This window comes from Mytilus trossulus, chromosome 6 (genome assembly GCF_036588685.1).
Source record: "Mytilus trossulus isolate FHL-02 chromosome 6, PNRI_Mtr1.1.1.hap1, whole genome shotgun sequence".
NCBI classification, from domain to species: domain Eukaryota; kingdom Metazoa; phylum Mollusca; class Bivalvia; order Mytilida; family Mytilidae; genus Mytilus; species Mytilus trossulus.
The window spans coordinates 34416987-34434699 of record NC_086378.1 but is presented as its reverse complement, the minus strand read 5'-3'; the positions used below and the strand labels follow the sequence as shown (position 1 = coordinate 34434699).

General features: G+C 32.5%; 1 protein-coding gene across 1 annotated transcript; it reads left to right on the top strand.

The window, feature by feature from the left end:
* The first annotated feature begins 1444 nt into the window (after positions 1-1444).
* LOC134721214 (sodium-dependent phosphate transport protein 2B-like) lies at positions 1445-17460 on the top strand. The gene is made up of 9 exons (XM_063584016.1): positions 1445-1563; positions 10145-10283; positions 11302-11430; positions 12159-12302; positions 12735-13042; positions 13612-13741; positions 14378-14509; positions 15136-15360; positions 16326-17460. The coding sequence occupies exons 1-9, from the start codon at positions 1555-1557 to the stop codon at positions 16973-16975; spliced, it is 1866 nt and encodes a 621-aa protein (XP_063440086.1). The 5' UTR covers positions 1445-1554; the 3' UTR covers positions 16976-17460.
* The last annotated feature ends 253 nt before the right edge of the window (positions 17461-17713 follow it).

Below are 17713 nucleotides of genomic sequence, written 5' to 3'. Positions count from 1 at the left end.
TTAATGTGCGTATTGTTATGCGTTTACTTTTCTACATTGGCTAGAGGTATAGGGGGGGGGTGAGATCTCACAAACATGTTTAACCCCGCCGCATTATTGCGCCTGTCCCAAGTCAGAAGCCTATGGCCTTTGTTAGTCTTGTATTATTTTAATTTTAGTTTCTTGTGTACAATTTGGAAATTAGTATGGCGTTCATTATCACTGAACTAGTATATATTTGTGTAGGGGCCAGCTGAAGGACGCCTCCGGGTGTGGGAATTTCTCACTACATTGAAGACCTGTTGGTGACCTTCTGCTGTAGTTTTTTTCTACGGTCGGGTGGTTGTCTCCTTGACACATTCCCCATTTCCATTCTCAATTTTATTTTAAATTCAACCAACGTGTCATTTTGTGTACATTTTGTGTGTGTAAAATGTGTATAAATTTATTGAGGAGTAACACGCCTTTTTATTTTATAGATCGTACATTGAAGGTAGAAAAATAATAATTACACCACTGGATTCAGTACATTATATTGTTTTGTTAGACATGAATAATTTTTAAAAGTATTTGAAAAGTTATACAATGAAACATGCTGAACTTTCAATGCTTTTCTCGATAACACCTGATTAACAGACTATAGCCAACCCGATTAACAGACCAACCGCCGATATAGCCGCATACTCAATAAGATTAACCGACCAACCTCTCGGTTAGGTATAATGAACTATGTATGTATATTTCTTTCTATCTTGTTCACCATTGTTAATTATTACTTGTATTATTTGTCTGCCTCTTGTTACAGTGTAAACTGTCTAGAGTGTTAATAAAAGTTGAAGTTGAAAAGTTAGCCGAGTGTCGGCCGTGTATTACTTTGTACTTCATTTAAAACACAATAATAATTGTTTTCAAGTTACTAGGAATACGTATATGAAAACATTGATAATTTACCTGTTGTTTTATGATAAATATGTTTTGGGGACTTTTAGTTGTATCTAATTATTGTCAAATATCAGTAGCATATCAAAATACATATCAAAATATAGCTTACCTCACAGAAAGAAGACAAAGTATAAATTAAAAATATAAAAAAAAGATAATTTGATATTGATAAGATCCTTTTTTCTGAAACACGTAATCTGATGCAATAAATTATCTGTATAATCATAATAATATTATTGCAATTTAACAAATTATACAAGGCCTTTCATTGCCTTTAACTATTTCACACAAAAAAAATGTATCTATAAATTATTACATTAATATTAATCCCCTTGAGAAAATGCATGTACATAATTAACCTTATTCCTATTAAGTGTACCTTGTACATCATATTACCAGATTTGTTTACAACTTTTGTTTTCGATCAAGGCCATTGATTAACAAGAAAATCATTCTATTGACGCCTTCCAGATACACCATTATTCTAAATAATGGGATTTCCCCTTTTGTACCGGCGTTGAAGAAAAGACACACGCAAACCTAAAAGTCTACATTATGTACATGTTTGTCAAATATTATTAATAAGTAACAAATTATTGATAATATACATTTTTAAAACAAACAGGAATAATCATGGAAACCGTAAGTTTCTAATATATGATATGTAGATTTATATTTTAGTCTTGGACAAAATATTTTTTTAATTACTAGTTGTTACAAACTTGCTTTCCGTACTGCAAATACTTAAAGGGTTCATTTAACCTTGTGTTAGTAGTTATATGCCTTGTGTCGATCTGATGTATGCAGCCCTTTTAACATTTTTTTTCTTGTGTGTTGTTACATCAATGTTCAATAAAGGAGAGGGTTGAGCGCCTGCAATCATGCCATTTCAATGTGTCCCTGTCATACGTCCGGAGCCTGTTGATCAGTGATTGTCGTTAGTTTCTCATATTTGTTTTTCGTAAAAAAAAAAATAGCTATCAAAGGTACAAAGATTATAATTTAGTACGCCAGACGCGCGTTTCGTCAACATAAGACTCGTCAGTGACGCTCAGATCTAAATAGTTATAAAGCCAAACAAGTACAAAGTTGAAGAGCATTGAGGACCCACAATGCCGAAAAGTTGTTCCAAATACGGCTGAGGTGATCTATTCCTGGGAAAAGAAAATCCTTAGTTTTTTGAAAAATTAAAAGTTTTGTGAACAGGAAATTTATAAAAATGACCATACAATTGATATGTATGTCAACACCAGAAATGCTGACTATACTGGGCAGGTGATGCCCTCGGGACGAAGCTTCCACCAGCAGCGACTCCGACCCAGTGGTGTAAAAAGCTATCAAAGGTACCAGGATTATAACTTTTATACGCCAGACGCGCGTTTCGTCCACATTAGACTCATCAGTGACGCTCAGATTAAAATAGATATAAAGTCAAACAAATACAAATTTTAAGAGCATTGAAGACCCAAAATGCCATATTTTGTGAAATATCCTTTTTAACACGGTACTCCTTTTTAATATGTTACTCGTCCGAGTTTTTATCTTTTAGTGGTATGTTTTCTTTTGCATTATTAGAAATAATCAGACAAGGTTGTCCTCTGCTTTATCTTAGCTATAAGGAAACTTATTATTTGAACGATCTTTACTTATTTTGTAAGATAAATTTAGTGCAGTGCATTTGAATTAAATATTTTAAAGTGCATTACACGCATAAAGCTGCATGTACCTTTATATTCTTAAGGTAATAAAATAAAATTTTGAAATAGGCTTAAATACAAAGTGAGACAAATGCTGTATACAAAATTTGTCTCGGCGACATATATAAAATTGAAAAGTAAAAAGAATCATTTTATGGACGAATCATTGTTTAGTTTTTAAATTTACCTAGCAACCCTAGTTTTTACAGCATAAAATTATGTAACATTCAACCTATATCCTGTTTCTCTCTATGTTTGAAATGTATAGCACGTTGTAAAAATAGAAATATAAAATAACCTAAATGTTAATGTTCAAGTGATTAAAACAACCACACTCACTGTCACTTTATATTGTTTACATTTTCTTGAGACTAGTAACATGTTGTAACCATCGTTTACAATATGGATAATGTAAGTATTTTTGCATAATTTTTTAGATGAATTATTATACGTAGTCTGGATGTTAACAGATTTGTGTATAACGTTTTCTATGCATTTGAAACTGTTTATTTGATTTAATCAATATCAAAATAAAAAGACGGAAAAAAACAAATATTAAGATTATAGAAAGATTGATGGGGAAATTGTCGGGAACAGGATAACGCACTGGTTACATGCAAGGCTCAATACTCGACAAATTAGTAGATCTGGAATGTTTTTGTGTTAAGTATGTTAAACCAATATCATATCGTCGCGTTACTTAAATCTAAAAATGTGTTCAAAATTTAGTACTGTAATCAAAATAACATAGTATATACCTGCTTGGCTTTTCACTGTTACCATAAACATGAGGTAAAAAACAATATTTGGTACGATGCAAGACTCTTGCAATCTGATTTCCTAGTTATTCTGGTGAAAATAGCGCTTCACCCAAGCTAAACTATTTAGATCGTGGATAAAAAAAAATATAGCTGAAGTATTATGAAATCATTCAGTGTTTGTTGTTGGTTTGCTGTTTGTCAGAAGTGTTTTAATACATTCTTTTGTTATAAATCAGTTATTCAGTTTTCTGATTTGAATTGGTTTACATTTTGTCCAATGAACAATGAAATTAAGGTCAATTTAAGATAAAACGAGCCAGCCGGTCATGTTCGCCTTACAATCATTCCATACACCAAATACAGTTGACCGACTTCTTATAGTACTTAAAGTATCTGATGCGGTGCTTGCTTTTGCACAAGACATTTCATTTGCGCAATACAAATAAGGAGATGTGGTGTGATTGCCAATGAGACAACTGTGCACTAAAGTTCAAATGAAGTGGATGAAATCCATCATAGACAATCGTACACCCTTCAAAAACCTTTCAGTATAATCGTCTTTAAACAGTTCCAACATAATAATAAAAACTGTAGACTTCAAAGTAATACGCCATACGAACATTATTGAAATAATCAAAATAATACTTCTATAACATCAAAGTCATGATTTCAGTTTATATAAATTTTCGTCTCATAAGAAAACTTAGATAATTTATTCTTACACTAAAAGTACATGCTAATTATACTATATCTTAGCAGTTTAAATTAAAGTAAAGCCTTATTAATTAAATAATATAACTCAACATCCAAATTAATCATGCTTATGTTTTATATTGCATTGAAAAGCACCTGTTTAAAAATTATGAGTCTGCGAGCATGTAATTTATTTAGTATATCTCTTGCCATTTTAACACTACATTACTTTAAAAGTCCCTATATTAATGCTTATATATAAATTCACGACTTGTTGTAAATACACTGGTTTTTATGGTGGAGGATACTGTTCATTCATATTTTACAGAGGATTTATTGTGTGTTTTAATGTACATATACTAATAACATTTATCGGTCTCATCCAAGTGCTCCTAAACAAGAGGGAATTACGAAAGAAGAAGAAGTAGACAATCCAATTCTGAGAAAACTAACAGAATCTAACTCAGAATTTGCATGTCTATTTTGACACCTCTTAGATGCGAAATTGACCACGTAACTTTAACCTTGATCACTACCTGAGTAATAAGTAGACCTTGCACAAGGTCATGGTTTTCTCTGACTTTTTATGACGTCTTTAAACTAAATCCATTTGATGTTGGATGTGTACGAATTGATAATTTAGTCTTAGATGCATGACTTTTTTTAATAGTTTTTAGTGGCTTAGAACTAGCTGTCAGTTAACTTCGAGTACCTAGTGTCTTTTTGTTGTTGGGATGTACAATGACCCGACCATCTTCACTTGTATTTTTGTCCATCTGATGAGTTAACTGATTTTTATAGTTCGTTCTTATGTTGAACTCTTATACCACTGTCCCAGGTTAGGAGGAGGGTTAGGATCCCGCTTACATGTTTCATTCCGCCACACAATGTATTAATGTGCCTGTCCCAAGTCAGGAGCCTGTAATTCAGTGGTTGTCGTTTGTTTATGTGCTTCATATTTGTTTTCGTTATTTTTTTGTACATAAATAAGGCCGTTAGTTTTCTCGTTTGAATTGTTTTACATTGTCATTTCGGGGCCTTTTATAGCTGAATATGCGGTATGGGCTTTGCCCATAGTTGAAGGCCGTACGGTGACCTATAGTTGTTAATTTCTGTGTCAGTTTGGTCTATTGTGGAGAGTTGTCACATTGGCAATAATACCACATCTTCTTTTTTATATATATACTTGCAACGAACCAAAAATATACCAAATACAGTTATCCTATTTCTAAAAATAAATGAGTATTTCACTTTTAAAGAAAATAGTTGTTATTCAAGCAGTCACTGAACTATGAAAACGAGGCTACGTGTAAAGGACGAATGAAAGACGGAAACGTCGTAACTGCATAAGATACCGACCTGCATGGTTTGAAGCATATGGGTGTCCAGCTTTAGAAATATAAAGCTTTGTACAAATAGTTTACGCCGTCGTCGCCGCCGCCGGATTGTAATACATAATTAAAACAAAAATGAAATTGAGGTCACATTTAGGTTGATGACCAGATGAATCCTAAACTAAAATAAGACAATTTACAGCCGATTACTTATTCATGTCGTTAAAATTTAATTTTATAGTATATCCAACAGCATTTTGTTTTTTATTGTGTTATCCTTCGTAGGGTTACATATTTAAATGTTGTTATCTCTTGAAATGACATTATTCAGCTAATCTACTGTTCAGCTGAACACCGGCAGCAAGTTGTTTTTGCATATGTCATAAACATTTAGAACAAAATAATGTAAAATTACGTTGGTTTTATAATCTCCAGGCAGTTTTGCTGACTTAAATGAACCGTTTGTGAAGTACTGCACCAACCCCGATAAACAGAAAATTGGCAATGAAAAATGTCAGTCAAATCTGAATTTTGTACGGAAATTATTTATGTTTATCAGTTCCAATACACTAATAAGCTTATTCAAAGACAGATTGTTTGTTTCTACAATTATTTTAAGTGGGTAGACCTTGGTTCAGGGAGACAACTCTTTAAGTCAGTTATACGTCTGTAAAAGTCAAGTTTCATCAATGTATTTTAAGCATTTACCTGAAACAGATTGGAAATAATCTATGTAACCTTGAAGCTTAGAATATATTTATGAAAATGGTTGACACAAACGTACTGATGATTTTAAGAGTTATGTCTCTTAACCAAGGTCTACCTCCTTAAAGGCTCTTAAAATACTGAGTACAAGCAACTTCAAAAATGAATTAGTACAAACTACAACTTCTACATGTACATATACATATTTATTGAAAAATTGTGTTGCGGTCGTATTTGTAGCTAACACTTTATTTAGTAGGCGCTCAGCTGATAAGATGGCTAGATTTTCGCTCGAATGCAAATGGTGTAACTGCAAAGGACCGTGCAAAATCAAGACGTGCAAATGCATAAAAAGTTATGGTACCGTGTGGAAGTAAATGCAATCCTCAGCGTAAATTTAAGAATACAATTCGCGATGAAAACTAACTGTAGCATTCTTATTTGATTTTTATATAGCCTTTGAATTATAAAATTAATACATTTTCATGTAAACATCATATTTTCTAGAAGAATATTAATATTTGAAAAAATACCTATATGGTCCAAATACTCATATGGTTAGGTCCGTTAATAACTAAACCAGTATATATACTCATATGGTCCGATCATACGCGCATGGTTGGACCATACGCGTATGGTCGGACCATATAAGTATACACATATGGTCATGACCATACGTGTATGGTCCAAATACTCATATGGTCATATGGTCTTTTTTCACGTTAAAGATTATTTTGAAATTCTTGTAGATTTCAAAACCAACAGAATTGTTTCATGAGAACTTTTCGAAATGGTGTAAATCTTTCCATGTGTGATCAAAATGACTCATAACTGCGAACATAGGTTTTTTTTAATCATGAATACCATAAAATTACGATTGTCTTTATATATAATATATGATACCTGCAAGCTCAATGGGAATATTGCCTTGTCCATATTTGTCTATAAGTGTCAAAACTGAAGAATTGAGAAATTTTGAGCCCAATTCAATAATTTTAATATTCTAAAGAAATTTAAAGGTTATTTTAAAAAAGTTCGTTATGTATAATAGTAATTTCTTTTGGGAAAATAATCCTTTTGTCCATAGAACAGCTTAAATGCACCAGAAGTCTATTTTTGCTGTAAAATGGAAACCAAAATCGTCAGTGCCCATTCCTTCAAACCATGATCAATTGGTCTTATTTTTCATCAAAAAATGTGAAGCATTGTTGTTCAGTTGTAATTCGGGAAGGGTAATTACCCATTTTAATTGTAAACAAACAAAGTAAACAATTATAAATCGATCATCATAAGAAAAGTAAAGCATACGCATCACCGTCGAGTGAGTACACCAAACGTTATTAAGATGACAAGGTGAAGGTCATTTCATAACTTATTTATTTGATATAATTGTTCACATCTAAGTTGACATTAATTGTAATTGTACGTGTCCCTACTTCCTCCTTGAATTATTTTGATTTCTTTATACTTTGGTCAATATATAATTGTGTAACTGATTATATTATTTGTTTGTCTCAATAACAAAAATAGATAAACAGAAAGGTCAAAGTACGATCTTCCACACAGAGCCTTCGATTTGGCTCACACCGAAAAGCAAGCTATTAAGGGCCCCAAAAAATGACTGTAAAACTATTCACACAAGAAATCCCCGGTCTAGTATATTATTGAAAATCGTTGCTAGTATATTGCTAGTATATTAATTATATATGCCACCAACAAACCTACAGTGGAGATCACTTCTAACCTCCTAACATCTGTCGGAATCTGTCAGTAGAACTGTTCCAAGACAGTATGTAAAATTGTCATCCTGACACCTTTTAAACAGTTCTAGCTAGAACAATTCTAAACTAGAACCGATTTGGTCAGTTCTACCTAGAACTGATTTAGACAGTTCTACCTAGAACTGATCCCGAAAGTTCTACCCTATGAATTGACCAAATCTTTTAAAATAGTTCTACGATTAGAACTGATTTGGTCAGTTATACGGCTAGAACTGAATCAGAACTGAATTAGTCAGTTCTATCCATAGAACAGTTTTAAGAATTAACTCTTTGTCTTATAATAAATATAAATCAGTCAAAAGACTATAATATATATTAAAAAATTAAACTGAATGGTAACCAGTGAGATGCTCTAACTGCAGGGCCTTATTTTAGAACTGTTATACAATCTGACAGTGTTGGTCAGTTCTACTGCTTGAACTGATTTGGTCAGTTCTGCTGACAGTTCTACCACTATAATTGACTTAGTATGTGCCTGTCCCAAGTCAGGAGCATGTAATTCAGTGGTTGTCGTTTATTTATGTGCTACATATTTGTTTTTCGTTCATTTTTTTTTTATATAAATAAGGCTGTTAGTTTTCTCGTTTGAATTGTTTTACATTGTCATTTCGGGGCCTTTTATAGCTGACTATGCGGTTTGGGCTTTGCTCATTGTTGAAGGCCGTACGATGACCTATAGCTGTTAATTTCTGTGTCATTTTGGTCTCTTGTGGACGGTTGTCTCATTGGCAATCTTACCACATCTTCTTTTTTATAATTAGACAGTTCTACCTAGAATAGTTTTAGACAGTTCTACTGACAGTTTGACGGCTAGAACAGTTTAAGTCAGTTCTGCTGACAGTTTTACGGCTAGAACTGTTTTGGTTAGTTCGGCTGACAGTTTTACGACTAGAACTGATTTAGACAGTTCTGCCTAGAACAGTTTTAGACAGTTCTACCCTTGAACTGATCTTGACAGTTCTACCTAAAACTGATTAGGTCAGTTCTGCCTAAAACTGATTAGGTCAGTTCTACCTAGAACTGTTTCTGACAGTTCTACTTAGAACAGTTCTACTCAGAATAGTTCTTGGGTAGAACTGTTTTGACAGAACTGTTCTAGGACAGTTTAGAACAGTTCTATGACAGATTATTCTGACAGTTCTAATGAGAGGTTAGAAGTGATCTCCACAGTATGGAACTTAGATCAGGTTATTTTAAGACCAAAAAAAAAAGACCCTCCATGACACATAACTTTTCAGCATGGACAATAAATTGAAACATAAGCAAACACCAGTACATGTCAAGTTGCCTGAGGGAGTTTTAACCTTAATTTTGTGCGAAACAACAACCCTATTACAATAACCTTTCATGTCATGATTTAAGGCTAACGAATTTCTGTTATTTAAAAATAACTTATTTTTTAATTGTCTTGTGTTTTAAGTTTTAAGTGTTTTACCTCTTACACAGAGTGGTTGTTATTTTGGCATTTTCTTTATTTTTCATCTAAGGAATAATTTATGTATAAAACAGCTATAAGATTTCTACATTTTGATTGGTTGGAGGATGGTTATCACATACATAATAACTTAATTGCTTCATAGTACTGCATTAACATGCAAATGAAGAAAGGTAGTGTACAGCATGTGAAACGTTTTCCTCCTGTCAAAGGTCATAAAATATTAAAGCTACAATGATACATTGTTGTTTGCATACTGTCCAGTGGCGAATATATCACGCACCTTCAGGACGAACACATTACCCATTGCTAGTAATAGAAAAGGTAGGTATTGAACGGTAGCTTTACCGGAATGAAGGGAAAATATTTGATTGCCATAGGAAAATGTGGTTAATATGTTCGATATGAGTAGAAATAGGGCTCTTTACGGTTAGTTCGGCCATATTGGATAGGGGACAGATTTTCATAATGGAGGTACAATGGTGTGCAAAATACAGGAAAACATCATTAAAACTTAACAGTTGCTTGGAAACATGCATAGGATTTCCCATACTTTCATACTATTTCCACCTCTTTCAAAAAAATCTGCCCCTTTCCAATATGGCCGAACTAACCGTGAAGAGCCATATTGTGCCTTGCAACAGCCCGCATACGGATTCGTCAGAGAGATGCCAGACACCAGTCAAAAAGTACGATTCTATCACAAACTAGTTGGCATTAGTGAGATAACAAACTGAATCCATTAGTTTTTCATTAGTCATGTAAGCAGATTCTTATGTTTATTACATGTAATAGATTACTTTTTCTTTAATAAAAGGTTTCAGACACGACAGCTACAGGTAAAACAGTTACTTCAAAAAAGAATGCTTTTAAAAACCATGAAAAAGAAGATAGTCATGAATTTGACCCGTGGGCGATCAGCACAAAAGAAACTGATGATGGAGTGAACTGGAAAGGTCAGTCTTTTTATGAGATAAATAGATGGTACGGGGATTTTTTTTTAGTAAAATTACATATTAAAAGATAAACTTTCAACGCCATGATGTAAAACGAAGTACGAAATAAAAGACAAATCAGTCCCTACTACACTGCACACAGAAAACTAAAGAATTGGCACCACGAACTGATCACTTGTGCACTCAAAACGTAAATATATCATGCTTAACTAGTGGCATCCGTATTTGTGATCATGGTTAGTACACATTAGCAATGTCTTTTTTTCTTATGCTTATAATAGAAAGTTCTTGACTTTGGTCATTTTTGGATTTCAAATGAAATGCACGAAAAAAACAGAAATATTGTAAAAAATAACTTACAAAAACACGACAAAAGTAGAATAAACGTTTTTTGTCATTTAAACACTTATATATTTGAAAATAACTCTTCATAAATACCAGATTTAGAACTGAGACATGTGTATCGCCTACATATTTTAAAGTCTCATCGGTGGCGCTCGATACAAAATAATTGGAAGGCCAAATCGAGCAGAAATTTAAAAAAAATTGCATCCGTACTCAGACAGTCAAACAGACCTTTGTTTACATCATAACAACTTGGTCAGTGCTGCTTTTGGTGGTTTGCTAGTCTCAAGGGAACATTTCGTCCAGAAAGAACTGCCTCAGTATTTATAATCAAACAATACATTTTGATTGCAAATTTTCAGATAATAAGTATGAAATCCTTCTGTCAAAGATGACCTGAGACGAGTTGTCCAATTTTATTATAAAGGACTATGTGTTTTTTTGTTTAACACTTATTTATTTGGCTCCCACACTTTTTTCACTCATATATAATACCAGAGGAAATTCAAAGTTTCCAGACATGCTTATTTTTGTTCACGAAATAGGCATCATATGCGAATATTTGATATGAATCCTTCTGTATAATATTTCTAACTTTCGTCTACTATGCATTGCACATTTATCTTGCAGTAATTTGACATTGATGTTTTGTTTGTTTGTTTGTTTGTTTCAGATATGACAGTATGTAACAGATTTATTTATCTAATAACTGTGCTGTTGAAGATTATTCTCATCTTTGGATTTTTATACCTATTCATATGTGCACTAGGGTTCCTTAGTGATGCCTTCAAGTTAGTCGGAGGTAATGTATGATAAATTTAAAATTCTAATGTTATTTCTTTTTTTTTTTTAAAGAATGAAAACGCTTTGTTAGTCCTTATTAAAATTTCTTACTCTGTTATGATTTGTAATCTAAGATATAAGATCTGATATATTTTTTGATGTAAATTTTCTAATAGAAATAATGACATTGTAATCCTCGTGTGTTTTGGTCCTCAGATTGTATAAAAGTGATAGCGAGAAAGAAAATGATATAGCCTTGTAGGAAATGTTAAGATAATACAACCAGAAAATTCCTGAGTTAAGAAAAACATATTAAAACATGTGACGGCAATATATAATGTCAAACCTCTTAACTCGCTCCTTTTGGTTCTCAGATAATGGAATGGCAGATGTACATTGAAGATCGTACAAAAATGACTCTAAAACTCTTAAAGACCGCAGTCATTGAAAACATAAACACGGATCAAAATCGGATAAAACAAACACTAGAAGTACCGTATCAACGAATTTCTTAAAGCAAAACACATCCACTAGTACGAATGGCAAAGGTTAAATTTACTTTAGAAAAGAAGTTTAGAGAAAAAAAACTTATGTGAAAGGCTGCTATTGACGATAAAATTTCAATTTTCTTCTGTAGCAATATTTTGCCATTTAAGTTGTTTCAAATTTTTTCATAGCAGTATATTTGTAGCTTGTCGGAAACCTTTGCATTTCATTATTAATATTTTTAAATTTTCATTGTTATAGGTAAAGCTGCTGGAAAAGTTTTCCGAGAAAACGACATACTAACGAACCCTGTCGCTGGACTAATGATCGGTGTATTGGTGACAGTTCTTTTACAAAGTTCTTCAACTACGACATCGATAATAATCACAATGGTAGGGTCTGAAAGTAAGTAAATATATATTCATATTTTTGTAGATATAAATTGCAATGTAACAGATGGGAACAATGCATGCATTTTTAGTTTTTTGTAAGGGAACAACCATTTCACTTCAAGGGATGGTTATGGTGTTTTTTTTCTAAAAAATATTCTGATCCCAAATTTGATGGAAAAAAAATATCTGGCCAAGCAGATGAAAAATAATAATGTACTGAATCCAGATTTCCCCCATACCGTGTTAGATATTGAAAACAATAATTTTATTGATAGCGGTGTAAAACTTTTCTGACTCAGACAAAAAATCATATCCCACCCCCTCACCCATTTTTTAAGTTAAATGCTTTCTAAGTTATCAATTTTACGGAGAATTAACCCTGAACTTTAAAACAAACAAAATATTTGAACCTTGTAGAATAAATATTGTTTTCTTATCCTTTCAGTAATTCCAATAAAAACCGCCATACCAATGGTAATGGGAGCAAATATCGGAACATCAGTGACAAATACCCTCGTTTCATTGGCACAATCCAGTGACAGAGAGGTGTTCCGAAAGGCTTTTGGCGGCGCAACAGTGCACGATATGTTTAATTGGTTGACTGTTATTGTATTGCTTCCGATTGAATCGGCTGTTCACTACCTATATCATTTAACGGGAGCTATTGTGCGCAGCTTAGAGCTTTCGAAATCTGGAAAGAAGAAAGATTTACTGAAAGTTATTACAAAACCATTTACTGGTCTTATTGTTAAGGTACCTATTGCTGTTTGAAAGTACTATTCAACCAAAATGAAATAATTTTCTTAAAACGATTACATTTTTTTTAAACAACAACAATAATGAACAAAGAGAAATAAAACTGTCCTTATTGACAGCAAAGAGTTGAATTTTGGATAAATATTTAACCCAGACGTTTGGGTTTTTCATGTCAGTCCTGGGGTAGGTTCTCAAGTACAAAATTTATTATTAAATTGTTTTGCATGTAACATTCTGTTGGGTTTTACCAATAAGCTACATTTCAATGTCTATGTTCTGAAGAACTATATACATTGTAATTATTAAAAAAATGGTCATGTACAGGTATATATATATATATATATATAGTGTCACAGACGCTAGATCCCCATCCAACATAATTTCAGTACAGTCTAATTTTCTAACCGACTGTTTCTAACAACTTCTTGATTAATTGTTCTCTGTTGAACTTGAATGAAATGTTTGCCACTGGACGTAAAGTAGAGACAAATCAATAATCTACACACACGACAACATATCAAGTTTTAACCTGTTCAAGCTAATACTATTTATACCAACATTTATAGGTTGACAAACACGTGATTACAAATATAGCATTGAACAAAGAGGGTGCCGAAGAGGGTTCAGTATTAAAAAGATGGTGCAAGATTGTATATATCCTATACAACAGTACTGTGAGTCACCATGAAAATTATAGTAAGCACATTTTCAGTTGTGGTGCTTTATAGTATAAAACAACATGAATATATATATTCATTGCCAATGAGACAAATACTAGTATACACAAGTGACCAAATGATGAGGATATACAAGTTTTGACTATGAATATAAGATTGGGATAAAAGTACCGCTTAGTATCAACAAACAATTCAACTAGATGACGGAATCTACGCGTCAGAAGATATTTATATAAAACGCTAGGTATTAAAGGGATATATAATCAGAATCAAGATTGATTTTCTGCATCTGAAATGTTGTTTAACTATATTAGGTTCATCACATTTGAGGCAAGTGGAGGGTAAATAAAACCATTTATCCACCAGAAACGCTAAACGTGTTTATCATGACTTATATCAATCCTCTTATTATATACCAAAGCTTTAAATAATAATGCATATTAGTTCAGCGAAATGGACACCACACTTAACTGCAAAACATAAAAGTGAACCAAAATCTAAAAGCACACAAGACTCATAAATGCTAGAGGCGATCCTAACTTTGGACAGGCGCAAAATAAGACATGATAAACATACAAATCCATGTTTGCATCTTATTTTATAATTTGGACAGTGTTATTCAATTGACTTTTTACTGGTAACTTAATTCATTTAGATTCTACATTAATTGAACAGTTAGAAACGGAGGGAACAAGATACACTTTAGGAATAATGGCCGACAGTAACACGTCTTTCATAAAATGGGAGACCAACGAGACACTAGTAAAGAAAATAAATATGGAAAGATGTAAGTAATTCGTTTTAAAAGTGAAGAAGTAATAACATCGATCTTTGATTTTTCCCGTATTAGTCTTTGTTAAATTGGCTCTTTTAACAAAATGTGCAGAATTTTCATTGGTTTCAAATAAAGAAAAACTTGGCATGATTAAAGTTTTATCCTGTCCAGTACTATAATAAAAGTTTCACATAATATTTCATTGCATATCAGATAATAACCATCACCAGAAGTTAACCAATTAAATGTTCCCATTTTTTTTTTCTGTTAACAAGCTGTCAAATTCAAGGTACTATTTTTTTCGACCCTTTTTCGTGTGAAACCGGATTTGACGTACTGTAATTTAGTGGTATTACACATGCAAGCTTGAAATTACCTGCCTCCCACAAATATTATTAAAGCATGTGCTGTTGAAATAACATATCGATGAATATTATCTAATATACAAATAAACCAAATGCATACGTCTATTTCTTTCATTAACAATTTATCTATTGACCATTTAGATGTATATACATGATATAGTAAAAGGAGAAAATAAGTTACTTTAAAAAAATGTTTCTTTCTCAATCATTGTGTATCCTATTGCACGTAACACCACGTGGTTGGTTATCATTTATATATTTCTTTTTGTCTAGGTCACAACTTGTTTGCTCAGACGGATCTATCAGATTCAACCATAGGAGCATTACTTCTTGTAATATCTCTCTTTGTTATTGCTGTGGCACTGGTATTTATGGTCAAACTCCTTAATTCACTGCTTAAAGGATCTGTAGCCAAAGTCGTAAAAAAGTTCATCAATTCTGATTTTCCAGGCTTGTTCAAATATCTAACAGGATATGTTGCAATCCTTATAGGAACAGGTTTGTAAAATTACGTTAGTGTAGATATACATGTTATTATAATAAAATTGATCATCTAACTGTATATCTATAGGTATCTTGTTAAGGTGATACCAAACACCTCGACTTAAATTAATTTGGCTCGTTTAAAGTTCATAAAATTTTAACAAAATATTTACTTTGACTCTTAGACAAAAATATGTAAATTTGTACAAAGCATTTTATCGAAAAATTGGTTGGATGTATAGCAGTTTGATATAAACACTGATTTTGATCATTGAGAAGCTTAATACTTCCTGAACAATACAACGTGATTAAAACGTTTAGCTGGTTTTACAGAGTTATCTCCCTGTAGTGTCAGGTACCACCTTAACAATCTAAATATATAGTCCTGAAAACTTGCAAAATTGTTTTTTCTTTCTTCAGTTTTTGATAGGTAAAAATATAAAGATGTTGGATGATTGCAAATGAGACCACATGACATATATACGTGCATTTTTAAGTCGGCAATTATAAGATAATTAATCACTGCTGATATTTTTATTCTCCCGCCGTTTTGACCCAAAATGTATGCCTGTTTTTGATCTTGTTGACGTCAAAAAGCGATTGAACGGAATGTTCAGAAGAACATAGAACACCTATATCGGGAGATACAATACGATATTACTTGCTGTTGACGCGTTGATGCTTGAAATTAACCGTAAGACTTTATAAAAGAAAAACCTGCTGAGCCATGACATATGACCTTTCTCTTAAAGAAGTATCTGTGCACCACATTATGTTGATGTGACGTCATATTCCAGTTAAGTTTCAAGTTTTAGCAGGGTATTAATAAATGGGTTCATTTTCGGTTTACACATCCCAAAGCTGTTGAACTACATTATAATTCGGTAAAACACTTCATTCAAAAAGGGTTTTAAATATATCAAATATGCTAACATGTTAATCTTTTCATACGATTATATATTTTTTTAACTATTTTACAGGAACAACGATGATTATCCAGAGTAGCTCCGTGTTCACATCTATACTTACACCGTTAGTTGGTGTTGGAGTTGTTTCCCTTGATCGTATGCTTCCTTTGACTCTTGGTGCTAATATCGGAACTTGTCTGACAGGCATACTAGCCGCATTAGCCAATCCAGCAAAAGCGATACCGAATGCTCTACAAGTTGCACTCTGTCATTTATTTTTCAATATTTCCGGCTTTCTTTTGTTCTATCCGATTCCAATTACAAGAAAAGCACCTATAAACTTAGCGAAAGGACTGGGCAATATAACAGCAAAGTATCGATGGTTTCCTATCTTATATTTAATACTTGTTTTCGTTGCCCTTCCGGGATTTATTTTTTTTTTATCATTAGCAGGAACGATACCTTTTGCTGTTGTCGGTTCAATTATACTATTATTCTTAGTGTGCCTTATTGTCATAAATATTGCACAAAAGTATTGCCGCAGCAGGCTGCCAAGTTGTTTGAGGAATTGGGACTTTTTGCCATTGTGTTGTCGTTCATTAAAACCAATTGACAAGCTAATTTCCAGTGTTTTGGGAATATTCGTATGCTGCCGCAACCAGGAAAAGGAAGAAGACATGTCGGGAAAAGGTTCGAATAACAAAGCATTCACAATTTTGTAATTTGAACATATACATTTATGAATCAGTTTTGTATATTTTACAGGCTCATTCATAAACTATGTATAAATATTGATATTACACAATGTACCTTTTATATCTTTTTTTAATTAAGTTTACGTAATATGTAAAGAAATAATGAATGACTAAGGTAAATAGAGAATAGTTTGGTATGGTTAACTTTCATTGGCTCATTTTCATTACATTAATACAGCAGTGCCTCCTGTCGGACTCTTTGATCATTGAGATTATATTCCGCTATGTTGTCAATTATACAGAAGTAGTGAGCTTGGGCTTTTTTCTGCTCTTTCGTCTTGTTGTTTCTTTGACCCATTCCCCGTTTCCATTTTGTTTGTGATTAATAATGAACATTGTAAATAATTAAACTACATGTATGACCATATATAGGGATATAATATTTAATTTTGATTTTTGTATGACGTAACGTAGGCAAAATATATCTGTCTCTTTGTACATTTCTACTTTAAATGCGGGATTATATATATACCATCTAATCATATCATCACTTCTTTTTTTGTAAATTTATTATCTGTATTTCTCCAATTAGTTCGTTTAGATTAGAGATGTATATGTAGATACAACTGATTTTTGTATCTTTTTGCAGTAAATTTTGTGTGTTGCCATGTATTATCTTTCTTTTTTAGTTATAGTTGTCATTTAATTCTCCCACTACCACGGATTTAAACACAATACAAGGCGTCGCCCGTCTGTCCGTCCGTT

Bases quoted from the DNA above. Each gene is read 5' to 3' on its own strand.
- LOC134721214 (XM_063584016.1), top strand. The intron at 12,303-12,734 runs GTAAGTAAATAT...TTATCCTTTCAG, and splicing joins CACAATGGTAGGGTCTGAAA to TAATTCCAATAAAAACCGCC. The intron at 14,510-15,135 runs GTAAGTAATTCG...CTTTTTGTCTAG, and splicing joins GAAAATAAATATGGAAAGAT to GTCACAACTTGTTTGCTCAG.